Source organism: Paramisgurnus dabryanus, chromosome 20 (genome assembly GCF_030506205.2).
Source record: "Paramisgurnus dabryanus chromosome 20, PD_genome_1.1, whole genome shotgun sequence".
NCBI lineage: Eukaryota > Metazoa > Chordata > Actinopteri > Cypriniformes > Cobitidae > Paramisgurnus > Paramisgurnus dabryanus.
This window is the reverse complement of record NC_133356.1, coordinates 18,971,348-18,993,899: the sequence shown is the minus strand read 5'-3', so window position 1 is coordinate 18,993,899 and position 22,552 is coordinate 18,971,348. Positions and strand designations below refer to the sequence as shown.

Here is a 22,552-nt window from a genome sequence, read left to right as displayed (position 1 = left end):
GCATCTTATCATGACATCTCTTTTTGCCGAGTCTTCTCATCTCAGATCCTTAAAGCTGTTAGCTTTAGTAGGAGCATAAAGTTGGTTTATGAGGTTTTAAATAATGGAGCTGTAGATGATGTCATATTGTTTCCTCTTATTTCCCCAAACGCCAGCACGAAAGCAGGAGATCATTAAAATCACAGAGCAACTGATTGAGGCCATCAACAATGGAGATTTTGAAGCCTACACGTAAGTACTGTTCTTCTATAGGCTGCCACACTCAGCACTGAGTTTTCTTTGTTGTATATTTTATCATTTTCATTTGTGCTCCTCTCGGTGAAATCTAGACTAGGGTCTCATAATCTAATTATTTGAATCATTGGTTTTAATCTTTGACATGAACTTACTCACTCATTAAAGATATCAAGGTTAGAAAACAATAAATCACAAAAAAAATGACTTAAACTGGGGTTTTACAGACTGGATCACATTTGATAAGTTTTGAGGTATTGACTGAATGTTGTCCAGGGAGGAAGAGGAGGAATTAGATGCATTAAAGGGACACCCCACTTTTTTGAAAATATACTCATTTTCCAGCTCCCCTATAGTTAAACATTTGAGTTTTACTGTTATGGAATCAATTCAGCCGATCTCCGGGTCTGGCGCTAGCACCTTTTTGCATAGCGCAACATAATCTATTGAATCTGATTAGACCATTAGCATCGCGAAAAAATGCGGTACCTTTGCTGCACCAGGCGCAATGATATTACGCAATGATATTAAAGTCCCTTTGGTAACTTTTAATAGCAGGGGACTATTTTCGGACGCTGTGTAATAGCTTTTTTTGGCCTAGAAAATCACAACTTTAAATTTTCTGTCTTATTATTCCGTCAGTCTTATTACACAATGTTACTACAGAAGAGTTAAATTTTAAATTGGAAAAATATCAAAACTCTTTGGTCATTTTTGAGCGCGATGCTAGTGGTCTAATCAGATTCAAAGGATTGTGCTAAGCTATGCTAAAGGTGGAACCGCCAGACACAGAGATCGGATGAATGGATTTCAAAACGGTAAAAATCAAATGTTTAACTCTAGGAGAGCTGAAAAATGAAAATAAAAATATTTTCAAAAGTGTGCCTTTAACTATTTATGTTTGATTTCATGCTTTTTCAATTATAATCTATTCTATAACTTCCCTAAAGTATTTATTTTCCTGGTTTTTTAACCCCAACCAACTATTGAATATTTATTAAAACATATTAAATGTCGCTTGCATTTGCTTGAAGTTCATGTTGTCATTTCTTCTATTGCAGGAGGATCTGTGACCCAGGCCTGACCTCTTTTGAACCAGAAGCACTTGGCAACCTGGTAGAGGGAATGGACTTCCATAAGTTCTACTTTGAGAATTGTAAGCTTCATGCTTAAGAACAGAATTTAATGGAAAGATCAATGCATTTTTTGAAACCCTTTGTATGCTTTTATTTAAGTAGTAAGCAACGAGTAGTAAGCAATGACTTCAGTAAAGTTCAGGGGTATCATACATGAAAACGTTCTGGACTTAACTCTTTCCCCGCCAGCGTTTAAAAAAAACAAAGTTTCCAGCCTTACAGAAAATGTTCTTCTTTAAATATATAAACATACAGGAGTGGTTTCCCAGACAGGGATTAGCTTAAGCCAGGAGTAGGCCTTAGTTAAATTAGGATATTTAAGTCATTTTTAAAAGCATAATTAATAAATAAACACTGCTGGTGTGCATCTTGAGACACAACATTCGCACTGATATATTTTAAGATATGTCAGAGCAAGTTGTTTTCAAACCAGAGACAAAACTAACATTTTAAGTTAGTCTAGGACTAGGCTTAAGCCCTGTCTGGCAAACCGCCCCACAATATATCAAATGAGAGAACAGACCCTCTGCTTTCAAAAAAAAAAAAAAAAATTTGAGCAAAAAGCTGAGATAATTGGATTTTTGTAAATGACTTTTGTTAGGAATCAGATTCAGAACCATGATCAAATATTGATAACACTTTTACTGTTTTTGGATCAGTGGACGCTTCGGTGTTTTATAAGTTGGATAGAAGAAGCACCACCTAGTGGATAATAGCGGAAATATGGATTGCCGTAAAAACTTGTAATTGGCAAGGGAAGCGTTTTCTCTTAATTGACGAGATAACTTGTCACTGTATAACTCTTGATGTATTTTATTAACTTTGTTTATTAAGTAGGACTGTTGTGATTTGTTTTGAAGTGCTGAGTAAGAACAGTAAGCCTGTGCATACAACCATTCTGAACCCTCATGTGCATCTTATTGGAGAGGACGCCGCATGCATCGCCTATATCCGACTGACGCAGTACATCGACAGTCAGGGTCACCCGCGCAGCTGCCAGTCGGAGGAGACACGTGTATGGCACCGCCGAGATGCCAAGTGGCTCAATATCCACTTCCACTGCTCTGGAGCACCTGCCGCACCTCTACAGTGAAGCACATAGGGCAGAGGTAAACATGAATTATTTAACAAGAACAATTAATGTATAATAACTAGGGCTGAACAATAAATCGCATGTGATTGTCATGCGCATCTCGTCGGTGATGCCAGTTTTTTGAGTAGTAGTAAATCGCCTTCAGCTGCTTTTTAGATGGAGCAGCATTTACTACACAGAGCCGTAGTTCCCTGACAATTGAGGTAATCTCGCATGAATTATCGCGGATGTACCATATTTTTCTGTATTCAACCTTCCAGGAAAGTATTGTATGCTATGGTTTATCGTTTAAATAACTGATAATATCTTTTGACGTACAGACATCTATTCAGCTTGCTGTTCTGTCTACTATAGTTTAGTTGAATAACTTGCCATTCCTGATTAAATGTCTGTTCTTCGGCTTGGATTTTTTAAAATAATTTTCCAAATAAACGCAACATCACAGTGGACTATACTTATATATGTTATTTCGTCTTAATGACGCATTTTTGAATGATGCGGTCCGGTTTATATTGAGCATGGGTTCATCAATTCCTGACCCATTTCTTCTCTCCTTCAGCATGCTGAAATACTAAAGCTGATTGGAGCATTTCTTCTCCGTGCACGTATTGCCGCCTGGAGCCCGGCCAGAAGAGAACCTCTTGAAGTTTTGAAAACGTGAGAGGAAAAAATTGAGGCAACAAAGAAATGTATTTTAAAAGCAAACTGTGGCCACCACTTCTGTCCAAACGTAGATGTGCGGCGGGCGGCCATGGCTGCAGCCCTGCCTTCTGGATGCTGCATGCTTCTAATGCCCACACGGGGCACTGTATTGTCTTTACCCGTAATCCCATAATCTCTGCTGCCCAACATTCGGAAATGGTGTTTTAAGTATTAATATGTTGTAAAATCTTCGCTTGTGTAATTAACAACCGATAGTAATGGAGGTTAGAATTTGAATTTTTGGAATGAGAGCACGCCTTTTTAGGAGTAAATGGAGTTTATTAGATTTTTTTTGTTGGTCTTTTTTATGCAAATAATTGATTGAATGCCATATCAAAGGAATGGGAAAATATGTACAATTGATAATTATCAGAAGTTAAAGCACCAAAGTGTAGAGTGTAGGCATCTTAGACTTCTAGATGAGGATGTTTTTAATGTTGCTTTTATTCTTGGAATTGAAGATGAGGGTTGGAAGTTTTTCTGGTGGTCTGTATTGTTCCTGTTTTTTATCTGCTAAATGATGCTGTATTTAAAAGTATTTAGTGTTTTCACCAAATTTGTTTTAAAGTGGGACAATTGCGTAAATAGATATTTATAACGAGAAGGGAAAATACAGTCTGTGGTATCTGGGAACAGCGAGTGGAGATAAGTGAGAGTTTGCTTGAATGTCTGCGTGTTTGTGTAAATGTCTCTCTTGGGCTTGATATGCTTGTTGCCGTGTTGTGTTTTGAGTCGGTCCTTACACACGTACATCCACACGAAGCCTGAACTCAAGTTGGATCGGTTTTCTTGCCTTCCTGTATGTTTGCACCCCAAACCTCTCGGCTCTCTGAACCTGAAGTTGCAGAACTCGCTTTAATCGCTGTTCTGGGTTTATTGATTGACCAGGGGGCGCTAAACACTACACACAGGCTAGGCTCATAACTCTCCCCCAGCTCACTCTTTAGGCTTCCAGATGCTGTGTATATCATTTTTTAGACTATACGCATGTTACAAAGCAAATAAATATGAAATGGCCTGTACTGTTTTGCACATATGCTTACGACTCTATGCTGTTTTGTTCACTGTTCATGTGGACTGCTTTGCAGCTTCAGGTTATGAAATCCATCCATGGGTCCAATGCCCCTAGAGACTCTTAACGCTGTCGCATTTCCCCTCTTTGAGTGTCTACAAACTTATTTCTGCAATTTTTATTATTCATTAAGACTTAAAAGGATTATGGTTTGCTTAGACATTGATCTCCTAGCTGCCCACATGGCAGGGAATTGAATGAAAAGACATTACTGTGGTCCATTTAGTGGCAAAATGTGTTCTTTTGAATGTTGGTATTTGTCTTAGATTTCGTTCTTTTTACAATATAACCTGTAAATACTAAAGTTATTGACGAGAGATGAATCGAATGCTTAGCTGTCGGGTAGGTTTCCTTTGAATCAAACAAACACTCAGCACAATGTCACTAAAAAACAAACACATGCAACTCTCACAACGTTGTGTCTGATCAACAAAGTAAACCTATATCGTTACAATTGTCATTTATGATGTTGGTTCGGTTGTTTAAGCACACAGACACATTGTGCTCCCTTTAAAGTTTGTTTGTGTGTCAGATCTTGTGTGTGAATTGTGACGCCTGAGGGGTCTTTGCTGTTCCCCGCTTGTACTGTGTGCTAAGCCAGTGCTTTGTTATATTCTTCTTTTTTTTTTAGTTGGGCAAACATTACATCACATGACAACTCTGTTAAAAAAGAGGTTTAAAGTGCTTCTACCCGAAGGCATCTTGTGAGTTTACTTGTTCACAGATGAAACGTCTGATGTCTGCCATATCACCAAACTGTGCTTTTGTCGCTCGCTGATGCTGTGTGTGTGTGTCCTGTCTTTGTGGCATACTTACTGTAATAAAACAAAGGTATCCTTTCCATCAGTCATAGTGTTTCCTCTTAGAAAAGAGAGAGTCCAAATTGTTGTGTAGTTTGTTAAATAAAACAAAACAAACGGTCAGGAGAGAAGTTTTTCCAGATGCAGGAGATTGCAGTTTTGTTGATTTTTTTTTGTATGACTGTTAGATGGACACAAGAGCTTTTGTTTGCTGACTAAATACTTAAACCCACTCCAACACCCAACCATATATGCAGTTCAACAGGCGGAAAATATGCATGTGTAACTTTCTGGTAATAGTTTTCACTGTATGTGTTTACCTAAATTTAAAAAAAAAATCTGTGTATGTTACCTGCATCTTTGAGGTTAATGAAATGTGGCCAGTGCTAAAATTAAATTTAGGACAAAAAGAGATTTAACAGCTTTTGCTTGCTATGCTTCCCCATTTTTGTCAATTTTTTGCATTGTAACCATATAAGATGGGACTACATGTGTCTATACTCTTTTGGAGGTTTATTTGGATGCTGGATTTTTTTGCATGATGATCATACAATTAATAAAACTATGAATTTAAATCTATAGAGTGTTCGTTTGAATGTTGTTAAATCGTCATAGCTTTGTTATTACTGAAACATTTTCAAGTGTTTATTGAAGATACTCGCCCACATTTTGGGAATTTAGCATATTCACCGTATCCCCCAGAGTAAGATAAGTCCATACATACGTTTCTCATCTCCGTGCATGCTGTGTAACTCTGTCCGACGCAGCCCCGCTAGCTTAGCTTAGCAGACAGACTGGAAGTGAATGGCTCCAGCTAGCAAACTGCTCCCAATAAGTGACAAAATGATGTGAACATTTTCCTATTTATGTGTTGTGATTTGTATAGTCACACCGTGTACAAATAACAAGGTGATATGAGACACAGCGATCTTTTAACAGTATACATACATGGGAACTATATTCTCAGAAGGCGAAGCACTGCTGCTGGGCGGAGTGATTTGCTCACAGCACCCGAGAAGCCCCCTGGTGAGGAGCAGAGAGTTTGGTCAGAGTTGTGCGAATCACTCCGCCCAAGTAGCAGTGCTTCGCCTTCTGAGAATATAGTTCCCAGTATGTATACTGTTAAAAGATGGCTGTGTCACAAAACATAGGAAAATGTTTGCGTTATTTTGTCACTTATTGAGAGCAGTTTGCTAGCTGGAGCCATTCACTGCCAGTCTTTGTGCTAAGCTAAGCTAGCGGGGGCTGCGTCAGACAGAGTTACAGCATGCACGGAGATGAGAAAGGTATGTATGGACTTATTTAACTCTGGGGGATACGGTGAATAAGCTAAATTCCCAAAATGTGGGCATGTTCTTTAAAAGAGCTCTTTTGCTGAGCATACTTTTTACTTGGACCCTTTATTGCAGAATGTTATTAACCTGTATATAGTTTAAAATGATCTTAAAGCTGCAGTCCGGCACTTATTTGTGTTTAAAAATGCAAAAAAAAAAAAATACATAACCAGACAGTGTTCAAAACTATCTGCTTGCCTTAGCTCGATTCAAAACGGTAAGCTTGTAATAATCATTTTAATTCCAGTGTAACTGGTGGATTGGTGGATTTTCACGGGAAATTTGTTGCGTCATTACGTCACTTCTGCACACATAAAGAAGGAGACCCGGCTAGTAGGTTATGTGGGGTGTGAGGATGATGGAGGTGGATATTTATAGCCTTTCTCACAGCACTTTGTGAACATCTGCAGTGCATAGTTATATAAAAAGCTGTTTTCAGATGCCCATCGACTGATTGGTTAGCTTCTGTTTTTAGTAATGTTTTAATGCGTGTGTTTCTGTAAACGTGTATAAACATTGGGTCACGTGCAAACAACAGCGCAATGTATGGAATCATATTACAGCATATACACGGCATGCGAGTTACGCGTCATCGTTTGTAAACAATTCATACACGGACGCGTGTAACTTACCCGCGTGACGTGTAATAGGAATATTGGATGACAGCAAATATAAATGAAAATAAATGACTTACTTCAGGAATATTATCTTTCTCCAGTTGATCTTCCATTGATCTGTAAAGTTTCCCACTGGGATAAATAAAGTATCTAACTAAGATGAATGCTTCTTTACTTTTCCTCATTGTCCAGACATAACTGAAGATCTTACTCACGTGTGTATATACGTTTTTTATCCCAATACGCAGTATTTAGTCTTTAAATCGTATAAAAAAAATCCGATAATAAAGTTAGCCAGGATGACAGAATCCACAGCGACATTGTGATTGACAGATTATTTTCAATACATTGTGTTCATTCGCACTGTTTCATGCTGATGTACAACCCACGTAAAGTTGATAATTCCACGAATAGCTGCAATTGCAGATTTCGAGGAGAGATGGTGACAAAGAGAAAAAATGCCGGACTGCAGCTTTAAAGGAAAACACCACCATTTTTCAATATTTTACTATGTTCTTACCTTAACTTAGACAAATAAATACATACCTATCTTTTTTCAATGCGTGCACTTAATCTTTGTACAGCGCCTCGTGAATGTGTTAGCATTTAGCCTAGCCCCATTCATTTCTATGGTTCCAACCAGGGATGAATTTAGAAGCCATCAAACACTTCCATGTTTTCCCTATTTAAAGACTGTTAGATGAGTAGTTACACGAGTAAGTATGGTGGCACAAAATAAAACTTTAGTTTGGAGCCATAGGAATGAATGGGGCTAGGCTAAATGCTAACACTTTCAAGAAGCACTGTACAAAGATTAAAAGTGCATGCATTGAAAAAAGATAGGTATGAATTAATTCGATAAGTCGAGGTAAGAACATAGTAAAATATTGAAATACTGTGGTGTTTTCCTTTAATACAGTTTAGGTTATGGTTAAAACCCATACATGCATGTTACAATATTAAGATATCTTATTAAATATTGTCAAATATGAGGACTGTTATTTTGTGACCATTTATTGATTTTAAACAACTAAGTTAATTGCAACTTATCTAAAACACATTTTGTCATGATATATTCATCACATAATTTCTTTCCACTACATAGAAAATGCTTTCCTTATATTTATACACATATTAAAAGTTGTCTCTAAAGTTGTGCTTTCAAAACTTTGCTCAGCCCCCACCATCCTTATGAAGAGAGGCAGAGGTCTATTTTTATAAAAGCAGTGCACGTCCCCTTCCTTTAGCCAGCACTGTGAGTGACAGCACAACTGTGTGGACCTGCCTTCATCCAACACAGAATTCCTCTTCACAGCGAAGCTCTTTCCCCTCTATTTTAACTTCCTTTACTGCTGCACCCCCATCGTCAGCATCCAGTTCAGGGTGTGGGAGGGGATCTGCATGTATTCGGGGAGAAGCTCAACTCAGGTGGGCAACGTGAAGTATCTTACAATATAGCTGCAGTATTATTTCTTTTTTCTGAGGGGGCCCTTTTAAAATATGAAACGTTTGTACTGAGGGCCCCCCCAGGCCAACAAATTAACCCAAGACCGAAGCACAGATCCCAGCATGGTGGCCGAGGAGGTTATCATCACCCTCTCCGGAGGAGCACCGTGGGGCTTCAGACTACAGGGAGGATTCGAACACCACAAGCCACTGCAGGTTGCCAAGGTATGGATGCAGGGAACACAGAAGAGCAGAATCTGTTGTAAAATGTGCTATGATTTGTTTAAATGCATTAAATGTAGATTTCTTGTGTCTAAACCAAGACTTAAGCTGTAATGGACACCAGCACAGGCCCCTGCGCAGTGTGTGGTGTGGAATTGATCCAGTACCAAAAAAAGAAAAATGACTGATAGAGCTTTGAACTTTTAGGTACCACCTGATAGCTTATCCTTAAATCACACCGTCTGAGCGTTAACATTTTGAGTCATAACTCTGTATTAAACTGAAGTATGTAATTGACAACATACTATACTACAATAGCATAACGGGTCAACAAACCAAGCTTATACAATGAATAACCGGTTATTTTAGCTGTTCTGTAGGAATAAATAATAAAGAGAAACAGAATTATTAAAAAGTTATTATACTTGCACTCTTAAAAATAAATGTGCTTCGCAATAACAAATAAACCTTTAATGTAATTTAGTGCACAATTTAATTTATGAATCACTGTGTCAGATCATTTTAATGAATCAGTTGAACAAATTCATAAAACCGGTTTAAATGATTTGTTTATGATTCAAACTGATCTGTTTTTCAAATTTGCGCAAGACTCTCAATGATTGCTCAATGATCTAGTTGCAACAGTTAAAGGGACACTCCACCTTTTTGAAAATATTATCATTTTCCAGCTCTCCTAGAGTTAAACATTGATTTTTATCTTTTTGGAATCCATTTAGCTGATCTCAGGGTCTGGCGATACCACTTTTATCATAGCTTGGTGTAATCCATTGAATCTGATTAGACCATTAGCATCGCACTAAAAAAATAAACAAGAGTTTCAATATTTTTCCTATTTAAAATTTGACACTTCTGTAGTTACATCGTGTACTAAGACCGACAGAAAAGTAACATTTTTGCGATTGTCTAGGCCGATATGACTAGGAACTATACTCTCATTCCGGTGTAATATTCAAGGATTTTGGTAACTTGGTGACTTTCAATAGCAGGGGACTATTTCCGAGCACTTTGTTATATCAATGCGCCTCCTGCAGCCATGGTACAGCAGCAAAGTCCTTGATTATTACGCCACAATGAGAGTATAGTTCCCAGTCATATTGGCCTAGAAAATCACAACTTTAAATTTTACGTCTGTCTTAGTACACGATGTTATCACAGAAGAGTCAAGTTTTAAATAAGAAAAATATTGAAACTCTTTGGTTATTTTTAGCGCGATGCTAATGGTCTAATCAGATTCAATGGATTATGCTAAGCTATGCTAAAAGTGGGAGCACCAGACCCAGAGATCGGCTGAATGGATTCCAAAACAGTAAAATTCAAATATTTAACTGTAGGGAGCTGGAAAATGAGCACATTTTCAAAAAAAAGTAGAGTGTCCCTTTAACATTGAGGGGAAAAGGCCATAATAATCAAATTGTTATTACCATTGCGATTTAAACTTTGCTTTATTTGTATTTGAGTGTATTTGTGTCATTTTTTATTTTTAAAGGCCCAAATCATTGTAACTGCATGGGAAAAAGTTATTACATGGCTTTGTGGAAAACTTGATTTTGATTGGTCAATTGTGACATTTCAAGGTTTGTTATATGCCAATTGCTGCAAATAACAACATACATATTATACTGGTTACACTTTACATTAAGGTTCTTTTGTTAACATTAGTTAACACAAACTAATAATGAACTGCACTTATTCAGCATTTATCAATCATGTATTGCTCATGGTTTGTTCATGTTAGTTAATTCATTGACTAATGTTATTTAATGAACCTTATTGTAAAGTGTTACCATTATACTAATGGTTGCTTGTTAAAGTAAGATAAAAGCTATTATATTTTATACATATTAATTTAATGTGAAAACATCAAGTGGATCATAAATTGTCATTGCCTAAAGCAGTGGTTCTCAAACTGCGGAGCTGGCCCCCATTGGGGGGCGTGAGATGGTGCCAGGGGGCCCCAGTTGTATGACATTTTTAAAAGACGCATTAATAAAATTTCTTTGGGGGCACAAAGGGGGGTGTACACTGAAAAGTTTGAAAACCATGGCCTAAAAAATATACTGTACAACACATACTAATTTGAAAAGTACACCACTAATGTAATAAATTTTAACAAAATTAAAGCAGGGAATCTTGAAATTCAGCTTCAGTTAAACTTGCATTCAGAATGAGCTTAGTATGAACAAAACAACTGAAATCAGAGCTTATCTTTCTCCTCTAAGTGTGCTGGGCAAGAGGCACACACAAGCAAGGTTGTAATGATATCCAAGTGCTAGAAACAAAACAATGGCACGTGGGCACCATCTGTTCTCTATCCATGCCAGGCTCCTCCTGATATGCTCTGATTGGTTTATGTTCTTGTCATTACAAATATAAAGATAAAATTATCTGAAATAAAAGCAAAGCAATTTATTTGTTGACCTGCACAACTTCACATACTGTAATCAGTGTTTGCCCATTATAATCTGTGTAGCCTACTTTTTTTTGGAAAACAAGTGTTACGATGGCTTCCCAATCTGTTTATTCAGTATCATTAAGTACATTTATGCCCTAGGTACGTAAGCGAAGTAAAGCATGTAGAGCTGGATTGCGTGAGGGAGATGAACTGGTCTCCATCAATGAGAATTCCTGTGGGAGTTTGTCGCATGCCCAGGCCATGAACCTAATCGACAGCATGCCAGGAACACTACACATCCGGGTTAAAAGGTAAACCATCCTTTACTTTCGTAATCCAAAGTGGTGTGTTTAAAACACTATTCCTCATAATAAAACATCCATACCTCCTCATATGTCTATCAGGGCACCGGATGGCTTTCAGTCAGTGGTTCTGGTTGCTCGAGCTCCCTCTCCCCGCATTGATAAAGAGTACCGTGCTGCCCTTAGGGCCTTGTCCCCATCCAAACCTCACCAGACCAGCGTACGACAAATCCACCACACGTCTCTGACGTCCCCGGGTGGACGCAGCGGATTGACCTCTCCCCCAGGAAGCGAAGCCTACTACGGTGAAACAGACAGCGATGCAGATGTGGCTGCCAACGAGAGACAACGCAAGCCAAAACGACGCAGTCCCAGCAATTTGCCCGGCAAGGCTGGTCGATCCTCGCCTGAAGGAGCGGAGACTTCTGAGATGAGCGGGTATGACAGTGCTTCGGATGCCCAAGTGTACCATCCTTCAGGGCCAAATGAGAAGGGAGACCCATTGCCCGGCGTAGCCCGAAAAGAGGTGATCTACCAGCCTGCTTTCACCGGAGTCTGGTCCACACAGACCTCCACTGAGACCTCATCAATGAGTGCGGATGACCAGAACCCTCAAGAAGGTCTAATGGAGGAGGACAGTGGGTTTCAAGAGATCACAAATGTTCCACTCGTGTCTCCAGAGAGAGCCAAAGAAGCCCGGATGCTGAGCTCTTGTGCTCAGTTTGTGCCCATGGTTGGGCCAGTTGACAATCCAGTGGATGAAGAACTCACCTTAACATACATGGATAAAGCTAAACAAGCCAGTGAGTAAACATTTTTCAGTCTAAGTAATCTTCTAATTTCTCATAAAACTGCCATATAAATGCAGTACATGGCTTACAGCTTCAAAGTCATGAAGACCACTCTTTATTTTGAAAGTCACATCTTAATATAGTCCCAGGTAACATAGATAGAATAAAAGTTAAATGACAGTACGACTGCCTGCATGTAACCTCTTGAAGAGAGGACGGTTGAATCTTTTAGCCTGCACCATGGTCTAAATTTGTCCTGAGGCTCATAAGGTTGATAAACTGAGTACTGCTTTACATGAGCTGGCATAAGCATCCCCAGCTGCTGGCTCATATCAGGTGACAGTGTTCCTCACAGGCCCGCTCTTCACCTCTCTACCTCCACCATACACTCAGCTGTTCTGTATTGTGAAAATGCAGAGTATTTAAATATTGCTTCACACATCAGCAGAAGCATCTGGTTGGAATTTAGCATCACTTAAAAGCCATCAAGACAAAGCACATATTACAGTACTTGTTAGTCTTCATAAATCTAAAAAGCATTCCAGACAAGATGTTTTACATTTCTAATAGAATAACGTTCATGCCAATCAATCTGTAATAAAACATAACAGGCACTCAGTGTTATGACATTGATCCAAGATGGCTGCTAGGAATGTGTGATTGCGGACGTCAGGTGGTAAACACCTCATTGACATCTGTGTTTATTGTGGGTTTAGTTATTGTATATACTAATTTTAAATAAACTAATATTAAATGACTGTAGGAAAAATGCTTGTGTTAATCTAATGAAAACATTAGATTCAACGGTTATTGTATTTACTGTACCTCATGCTTCCTCATTTCCTGAAGAAATTGCTAAAAACCAGCCTAAGCTGATTGGCTGGTTTTAGGTCTCCCAGCTTGGTTTTTGTGGGTGTAGTATGCTGGTTTTTGCCAACTTGACCAGTTTGTCTTAGCTGCACTGCAAAAAAATGACTTTCTTACGTAGTATTTTTGTCTTATTTTCAGTATCTAAAAATTATTAAATTAATTACCTAAAATTACCTAAAAAAAAAGTCAAACTTCGAAAGCTTTTTGACAATCAATATTCAATTTAGGTAAATTTGTGCTTAAAACAAGCCAAAAAATCTGCCAATGGGGTAAGAAAATTTTTCTAGATTTTTTTCTTGAGTTAATTGTTTAAGAAAAAATGTCTTACCCCATTGGCAGATTATTATTATTATTATTATTATTATTATTATTTGCTTGTTTTAAGCACATATTCACTTAAACTTTTTTTTGCTAAAAGCTAAACTTATTTTCTTAGGTCATTTTGCTTACCAAGAAAATGCATCTTAATTTAAAAATTATTTTATATTTGTACTGTAAACTAGACGAAAAAAAACTAAGTAAGAAAGTCATTTTTTGCAGTGTGTTTGGCTGGTCTTAGCTGGTTAAGTACAGTCTAAAAAAATGCTGAGTTATTCTCAACCAGTGTTGGGTCAAAAACTGTCAAACCCAACCCCCTGGATTGTAATTTAACCTATGCTGGGTTGTTTTAACCCATTGCTGGGTCAAATAATAAAACATTTTTTGGTTAATTTAACCCAACGGGTTTCACTTTTTGACCCAATAATGGGTTAAAAATAAGAGTATAGCTGGTTTAAGTTGGTCCACCATCCTGGTAAAGCTGGTCTTCCAGTGTGGTGTTTCTGGCTGGTGTTTCTGCCTGACTAGCTAAGACCAGTTTGACCAGCTAAAAAGTAGCCAAAACCTCCCCTCCCTGAACCGGCTGGTTTTAGCAGTTTCTTTCAGCAGGGTATGTAAACAGTTTGCTAACACAATGTTAAAATGACTTAATAAATTATTAAATCAAGTCAAACACCTCAGGCAATAAACATGAACTGAAGCAATTAACTTCTACTAGTATTACATTTAAAAGTAAAGCCATGTGTCATCAATTTCTTGTCACTTTAACATACTACAAGGCCTGAAGCTGGGTGCCACAGCCCCCATTTATATTAGTGTCATTTCAAGCACCAGAATAAACAGCCATCAATCTAAAAACAACTCTAACCTACTTTCTAAACATTCTCAAGATCTTCTTATGGGTCACAGTTATGCATCAGTAATTTAAACATGTCCCCATAGTACACATATCAACTTGTATTTAACGTGGTAATAATTAGTTTTTTGTCTAATTAATTCAGATTAATATTAAATATGGACCCTGCTATGAAAACCTTTGAAAAAAGCTACATTTTTTAAAGACATTATGCTAGGATAACTGTGTGAGACATACAATGTGTGTAAGATATGTATTAATATTTTAAGATCTCACTATGCAAAAGCTTTATCTAATCATTAGTTACAGGTCTAATAAGGCAAAGGGTTACTACTGTCCGTAATTATAAAAAAAAATAACTTTAATATAACAATCATAATAACGAAGACTAAAAGCCTACTGTAAGGTGTATGATTTAAAGTCATAAATTGCAATACACAATTCTCATTCAAAACCTAATTAAATTCAAACTTGATTTTAACTGTTTTTGTTTTATGTTATTCAGAATTGAACCGTGGAGACACATTAATGGATAAGCAGGTGAAAGAGGCTCGGTCCAAATGCCGCACCATTGCCTCGCTACTGACAGATGCACCGAATCCTCATTCAAAGGGTGTCTTGATGTTCAAAAAGCGTCGCCAGCGCTCTAAGAAATACACACTGACCAGCTTTGGAAGTGTTGAAGAGAACATTCAGCAGGACTCTCAAGAAGAGGATGGCATGTTTCCTGGTAGTGAATCAGAATTTGACGAGGAAGGCTTTTCTGCTGCGCCTGATCCCACATGGGACAGTGACTACCTGGAGATGTTGGAAAAAAGATCGGCATCCCGAGGTATGGAAGGAGAAAGTGGGGGTGCTCTCAGTCCAGGTCTGAGTGATACCTCGGGTAAAGGAGCACAGCTGTTTGAGCAGCAAAGAAGACGGGCAGTGGAACATGCAAAGAAAATGGAAGCTGTCCAGGAACACCTACAAAGCCAAATGCAAGCACTTCCTGAAGTAAAGACAACCCCAATCCAACCCCATCCAGACCCCGTCACAAAGCCAAGTCTTCAGCCACCACCAGTTCCTCTAAAACCTGCCAGACATTCAAAAACACTACATCCCGAGTTTTCACCAGCAGAAACTGCAATAAACCAAGAGACACATCAAGCCACCACCAATGTCTTTGCTAATATTAATGATAATACTTCACAAACTATAACGCCAGCTCCTTCTGTGTTGCATGTTACTAATTTCTCAGTAACTTCTCCAGAAGCAGTGATGCCTCCACCTCCTGCTCCTCTACCAGAACTTCCTGCCAGTTCCGTTTTAAACAGAACTGCCAGACCTTTTGCCCCAGGCTGCATTACCCATCGGGCAGCTACTGCTCCTGTTGTTTTCCGCCCTACAGTCAGTAAGAAGACACCGAGACCTGTTTCAGTGGCTGTGGTGGCATCTCCATTCTCAACAACATCAGAGGAGTCGACCATGGGTGTCACCTCTGCTGCTACCCACCTCACAGTGAGTCAAAGGAGTCCCAATGTACCTCTTGAAATACCCACACAGCCCTTTGTACCTGACAAGCCTATACCCCCTCCAACTCTATATGTGGAGTCATATTCCCAACCTCCGCCACACTTCTCCTCAGTGGAAAACATCCAGGTTGCATCAGTGCCACCTCCAAAAGTTCCCACTGAACCCACATATTCTGTAGACACACAAACAGTTTCATCTGGTCACGAGGAAGCCACTGTGGCTCCTGTCAACTCTCAGGCCAGAGTCATACCATCCCAGACCTCGTCTACTGTAATTCATTCAGATCATGTGACTCCTTCCAATGCTGTAAAACCACTGTCACCTGTTGGTTACCGTGACAAAACATTAGGCACTGGTCCCCGTACTGGTATTCTCATAGAAGCCCGACGTCGTAGCTCAAACAAGCCCATGTTTAAGATGCCTGAAAACAAGGAGAAAGGGCCAAATCCAGAGTTGTTGTCTCTGGTGCAGAACCTAGATGAAGGACCTAGACATGGGTATTATGAACCTGAAAATGTTCCCCAAAACATAGATGAGAACAGGACAAGGGTTCCACCGCCTGTGGCCCCCAAGCCACGGATCATCCCAGATATGTCACAGATTCCCCAGGCTGAAGGAAAAGGTGCAGAACTCTTTGCTCGTAGACAGATTCACAAGGATTTGTTTGTTGTAGACACTCCACCTCTACAGCAACCTCTACAACAACCTCTACAGCATCAACAGTTTAATTCGGTCACAAATCTGATCCAACCACACGATCCTTCTTCAGCCTCATCCCAATGGAAGTATTCCCCCAACATTCGAGCTCCTCCACCCATTGGTTACAATCCCCTGCTCTCTCCCTCATGTCCCGTTGGGGTTCAGCGTGGAGGGACCAAGGTGTCTGGGGAAAGCTCCAAAGTAAGTAAGGTTAAATATGGGACCCGGAAAGAGGGTATCCAGGCTATAGACTTCATGAGAAGGCAGCCCTACCAACTTAACTCAGCAATGTTTAGTTCTGGGACAGGAATCACCGCACAATCTTCAACCCAGAAGCAACAGAGAGAAGGACATACTCTGACACAACCCAGGCAAATCCCGGTGAAGACGACACGTGTGTACGAAATCAAACGCTTTTCAACTCCCACCCCAATGTCAGCACCAACTCTTTGCCCCACAGTGATTGTACCACGCTCACAAACCACACTTGGTGAACGTCTGTCTCATTCTGACATGTCATCCCCACCCCCACTCTTTTTACCTGAACCTACTTCAGCACCTTCACGCGCCACTGGCCTTCCAGAACTTCCGAAATTTTCAGCTGCACCAGTCTCTCACCCTGTACCATACTTACCCACAGCTCCCGTGTCAAGTATGTCAAGCCTGAACTATCCCGGGCTCCAAGCTGCCAAGCAGTTTAAGAGCGCTCCTGAATTAAGTTTCCTGCGGGCAAACCCCTTAAAGTCTCCAGTCCAAGCTCCTAAACCTCGATTTATTGCAGCACGAGCGGGTATTCAGCCTCACATCTGGAGGCCTGGCACCCTACCTCACTGACAAGATTAAGATTATTTTATCCCCAAAATTCATACTATTTCAAATTTGATCAAGATGTCAATATCTTTTTAATTTCACTTAAAGGATTACTCTACCCCCAAAATGAAAATGTACTTATTATTTACTCCCCTTGTTTTTGTCTCTCCTGGATCTTCCTTGCTTTGTATTGGCATTGATGGGTATCAATGTTTTGAAGTTCCAAAAGTGCATCAATTCATCGTTAATGTAATGTAATAAAGTGAAATAATAGGTCTGTGAGGAAAAAAATATTCTGAGCTTTTAATAAGGGTATATTCACACGGGGTGTAAGCATTGACGCTTCCCGTTCACTTTTAATGGGCAACGTCATGCGTTGCCGAACTGAATTGTGGATCCGTCAGCACTGCGTTACTGCCGTTGCTCATGGCAGAAGTTGAACATTTTTCAACTTTTCAAGCAGCAACGCATGCGTCAGCCAATCAGATCACCTTATGCAAATAACCGTGGGGCTGAGCTCACCAATTACGTTTATGAAAGACCGGAGCATGTGCACTTTGATTGGCTGTTGGCCCACGCTTCAGACAAGCCTTCCATCAAGCGTTAATGCTTCTGTCCTGTGTGAATGTACCCTTACAACACATATGTCATGTCAACAGACATTAACAACTCAAAATTAAAAAATGGCAGCATGTGAAATTGCATTGGTTCTTGCGTGTCTCAGAACTAGTCATGACAAAACATAGTTATGAGACAGGCGAGAACCAATGTGATTTCACTTGCTAACCTATTTAAATCTAGAGTATTTGTAGCAAGGAAGAGCCACAATATTATTTAATATAATTTTGATTGTGTTCAGCTGAATTAAAGAAAGACATAAACATCTTCGATGACATGGAAGTGAGTAAATAATTTGTATATTTCGAGTTATCCTTTAAAGATACATGGGCAATATATTTTTATTTCACTTGGAAAAGCAGTCTAGTATAAAATTGTTGGTCCCGTAGTGATAAAAAAGCTTTCTTTTTTTTGGTGATATAAAAAAATATATAATTGTAACATAAGCATATTGATTTTTTTTGCTTGTTGGTTTAGATCAGTTTAGAACAGCTGGTTTTGCATTTTATTTCAGTTTATTATTCACATTAAAAATTTTGTTACCATGACCCTATCAGAGCAGTAACCTACTAGTTGAATTGTTAAAGCACTGGTTTAGATTGTTTTGTTTTGTTTTGAAAGTGTTTGAGTGACATTTATTCAGGAAATTTTAACTTCCGTCTGGGTTAAATACAACATGTAACCTACACTCTAAAAATGCTGGGTTATTTTCAACTCAGCGTTGGGTCACAAAGGGAGAAGCCCAGCCCATTGGGTTGTAATTAAACATATACTGGATTGTTTCAGTCCATTTTCTGGGTTAATTTGATCCAACGACTAGGCTCGTCCTATTCTGACCCAACACTAGGTTGAAAAGAACAATAGGGTAATATTGTGTATAAAACTGTTGGCAGTCAATGGATAAAGAGATCATGCTATAGTTTATTTTGTCACTGGCTGATGAACAACTAATGTTTCCTTTTGAAAAGGATGAGGTCACATGTAGAAAACAACATTCTGACATTCTAAAAGCCATTGCACAACATTGTGTGGCACTGGTTTGGAATGACAGAGACCTATGACTGGACTGACAAGTTGAACATTTTAAAGGGATAGTTCACCCAAAATTGAAAACTCTGTCATCATTTACTTCTGTCATGGTTACTTCAAACCAGCATTCGGTCAAAAAGGGAAAACACAGCCCCTGAGTTAAAGGTGTAATGTGGGACTTTAAGAAGAATCTCTTGACAGAAATGCAATATAATATACATAACTATATTACCAGTGGTGTATAAAGACCGTACATAATGAACTGTATTGTTTTTATTACATTAGAAAGGGCCGCTTTTATCTACATACACCTGGGGTCCCATTACATGAAAGTCACCTATTTGTGCCACCATGTTTCTACAGTAACCCCAAACAGACAAACTGTTCTATAGAGCGTTTTTGTCACTACATTGTCTCAGATGATTATATGTTTGTGATATGGCAACTATTGTAGCTTCTCTAAAGGGAACAGTTCACAATCTTACCACAAGATGCCGCTAAAATCTACACCAGGGCTATTCAAATCTTACCCTTGAGGGCCGAGCACTGCATAGTTTAGGCATAGTCCACACGGACACGGGTATTTTTAAAATCGTGACTTTTTTACACTGTTAGGCCATTCGTCCACACAAAAACACAGTATCAGGACACTGAAACCGAACATTTTTGAAAACCCCTGCCAGGGTGAGGATTTTAAGAAACGGCGGTTGCATTGTTCTCGTGTAGACCGTAAAACCGGGGTTTTTGCCTTATGAGGTCACTTTTTTTAGGCTTCTGATTGGCCAAGATGACTTTACGGGATTTGGGTTATATCGCCGCCAGCTGGTGTGGCATGCTCTTTACTGTGCTTGATAGCGTGTTTTTGTTTTTTCATGAGGACTAAGATTTTTTTAAACCGAGCATGTGTGGACGGGACTTTTTTATAAGGAAAAACTCTGGTTATAAAAAAAATACTCGTCTGTGTGGACTAGGCCTTAGCACGAACCCTATTCAAACATACACACCTGTGGTTGTCTAGTGATCATGAAGACCTTGATTAGATTGCTCAGGTGTGTTTAGTTGGAGCTAAACTGTGCAGTGCTCTGCCCTCCAGGCTAAGATTTGAATAGCCCTGATCTACACAGTGTACCTTTAAATTAACCAACAAAGAAAAAGTTTATTTTCTTCCAAACTATGGGTTAAAAAACTCCAGCATAGATTAAACTACAACTTAGTTGGTTGGCTTCGTCCCTTTTTGACCCAACACCTTTTAGTTTTATAATGGCATTGGATAGTGCCCCATTTTTAAAGCTCCAAAAAGCTCATACATCAAAAACTAATCCATACAGTTTTAAATGTCTTCTGAGCTAAAGTGATGGGTTTTTCATTTTAGGGTAAATTATTTCTTTAAGATATTTTCCTTAGGGCAAATCTCTTCAAACATTTTCAGATTTTGACTTGGAAACTTGGTGAAGTGTCATTCTGACTGATCTTGAGTCTAACTCTTGATCTGCTTGGCACATTTAAGAATGGAATTAAGCTAAAAGCTAAGGCTTTATGATGATCAATGTTGTCTCAGATGTTTCTCTTTAAATTCTGTTTGAAAAACAACTACAAATGAGATAATGAGACAAATTGTTAACAATGGTTGAGAGTAAGAATATAGTGCTGGAATGAAGGTGAAAAGCATAGATCAAATAATATAATGAGAAATTGTGATCTCAGATGTTTGATTACGGACTTGCCAAATGTGAGATGGTTTAAGACAATGTTGCGATCTTTTCTGAAACTTTAATGGAAAAATACATTTTGGTCTGTTTATCAAGAGACCTAAGCATTTTTCATTTAAGGATCTGTTTGTTTTCTATACAAACTCATTGCTGTTTACCATCCGAGATATTAAGATCTAATAAGTGATCTTTGTTTCTTATGGGTCGCCTCACTCAGGCACATCAGAAATGATATCTCTCCTGGCAGCGCCTGAAGTGAACAGGTGCATGAGTGTCAGGACCTATTTGTGGGAGCAAAGTAAACAAGGATTATTGAAGACTGGATTATTGAAATGTGCTCTGACTGGGTATGTGGTGTTTATATCCCACTAGCCATATATTAAACAGATAATATAAAATATGTTTAACTTAGTTTTTAAAGACTTACAGAGTGGTCAAATCAGCAAGTGCTATGTAAGGAATGATGATTGAGAGAGTCCTGAAGACAGACATGCAGGATACCTGAGTGCTGAAACAGATCTGTCACATGACAACAGATGTTAAAGTACAGAGCTTGCACTGTCCAGGGTTATCAGAAGGTTAATTAACCAAATGGAATTGGTGAGGATGCTTTCTGCCACTTCTTTATATGAAGGCAGTGAGACAGATGATTTCTGGGATGGATTATTGTTCGTGAATGTGTTCCCAAAGCCCTCGGAAATATATGGGAAGTCTTAACCAAATAATTCTGGGACTTTGTAATGGATGGGATTGGGAACAATGGATGGGGAGTTTAAGAAAAACTGTATATTTGATATACAGAGACAAATGATGGCTGTAGTATTGGCAGGTGAAAAAAAACTTTAGATTTTAGTTTAATAGTTGAATAAGAAGTTATCATAAGCAGAGTAGATATGATTTTCAAATCGTGAGCCATAGTTTTGTTTTTCTTTTCTGTAGGTTTTATTTAAAGCTTTACATTGTTCAGTGCTCCTATTTTTAGCTGTTGTAAAAATCATTAGATCAAATTGTCCGTCTTGCTTTAAAATGTCTGTAAATGATGATTTTGTTCTGTGCAATACTTGTAATGTAAGTAGTTAACCCTTAGGATGTAAATCTAATACTGAATTGGCAAGTTTGAATAAAGTGTCCCTGTTATTTCACAAAAGGTTTCCGTCTCATATCTTTCAGCAACAAGATACGAGCTAAACATCTCGCATATATGCTTTCATCCATAATGTTGCCTTCTCAATAAGGCAGTTTCTGCTGTGATGTTTATAATCCAATTGTGACTTGTTTATAATCCAAACTAATGAGATTATGTTAGGTTTCAACATACACTCAGGGTTCCCACGGGTCCTTGAAAGTTTGTGAATCTGGGAGAAATAATTCAAGGCCCTGGGAAGTTTTTGAAAATATACATACATAGATACAGGTCATTGAAAGTGCTTGAATCTATTTTATGCAAGAACTTTTCTGGATATAATCCTTATTATTTCCTGTGTAGGATAATATCATAATAATTCTAGACTTTTTAAGCACACGTGCTAAACTGTTTGCTTTAAATGTTTATATATTCTGTATGCAAATGTTGATTCATACCAAAATGCTTTTTTGCATAGTTGTGTTTAAATGAAATGTCTCGGGTTACATATGTAACTGTTGTTCCCTGAGAAGGGAACAAGATGCTGCGTCTCCCTTGCTCCTGTGTCCCTAAGCCGTCTTGAGCAGTATTTGAGATATCGATATACTTCCTGGCTCCCTCGTTACCCTGTCTTTGTTGTTAAGCCTCACTATTGGTTGAATTTGATATACACATTCAGAGGCACTTACTCCTGAAGGCATCCCCAAAGTGTCACCGCAGTACCGCAACGCGAGTTCCCTCAAAAGGCAACTGTAACAATTTATCTTAAAAGATAACCTTGCTCTCACTTGAAATGTGTCCCCACATTAAGCCCTGGAATTTGAGGGTATTGGTCCTGGAAAG

At 38.7% G+C, this 22,552-nt stretch overlaps 2 protein-coding genes across 41 annotated transcripts in view; both read left to right on the top strand.

The window, feature by feature from the left end:
- camk2g2 (calcium/calmodulin-dependent protein kinase (CaM kinase) II gamma 2) overlaps positions 1-5,616 on the top strand; it is a 74,166-nt gene extending 68,550 nt beyond the window's left edge. For all 40 annotated transcript variants that reach the window (XM_065296893.2, XM_065296892.2, XM_065296890.2 and 37 more), the window contains 4 exons: positions 156-231; positions 1,296-1,390; positions 2,231-2,479; positions 3,023-5,616. In XM_065296893.2, the coding sequence (XP_065152965.1) occupies positions 156-231; positions 1,296-1,390; positions 2,231-2,463 (404 nt within the window). In that variant the 3' untranslated portion in view covers positions 2,464-2,479; positions 3,023-5,616. The remainder of the gene's footprint in view (positions 1-155; positions 232-1,295; positions 1,391-2,230; positions 2,480-3,022) is intronic.
- A 2,631-nt stretch (positions 5,617-8,247) lies between these two features.
- On the top strand, positions 8,248-21,733 carry synpo2la (synaptopodin 2-like a). Its single transcript, XM_065296885.2, has 4 exons — positions 8,248-8,659; positions 11,229-11,380; positions 11,474-12,174; positions 14,712-21,733. Exons 1-4 carry the CDS (start codon positions 8,558-8,560, stop codon positions 17,252-17,254), a joined length of 3,498 nt encoding a protein of 1,165 aa, XP_065152957.1. The 5' UTR covers positions 8,248-8,557; the 3' UTR covers positions 17,255-21,733.
- The last annotated feature ends 819 nt before the right edge of the window (positions 21,734-22,552 follow it).

Excerpts from the sequence above, each read along its gene's own strand:
- synpo2la (XM_065296885.2), top strand. The coding sequence starts at position 8,558 with ATGGTGGCCGAGGAGGTTATCATCACCCTCTCCGGAGGAGCACCGTGG. Across the intron at positions 11,381-11,473 it reads CTACACATCCGGGTTAAAAG|GGCACCGGATGGCTTTCAGT; the intron begins GTAAACCATCCT and ends TATGTCTATCAG. Across the intron at positions 12,175-14,711 it reads GGATAAAGCTAAACAAGCCA|AATTGAACCGTGGAGACACA; the intron begins GTGAGTAAACAT and ends TATGTTATTCAG.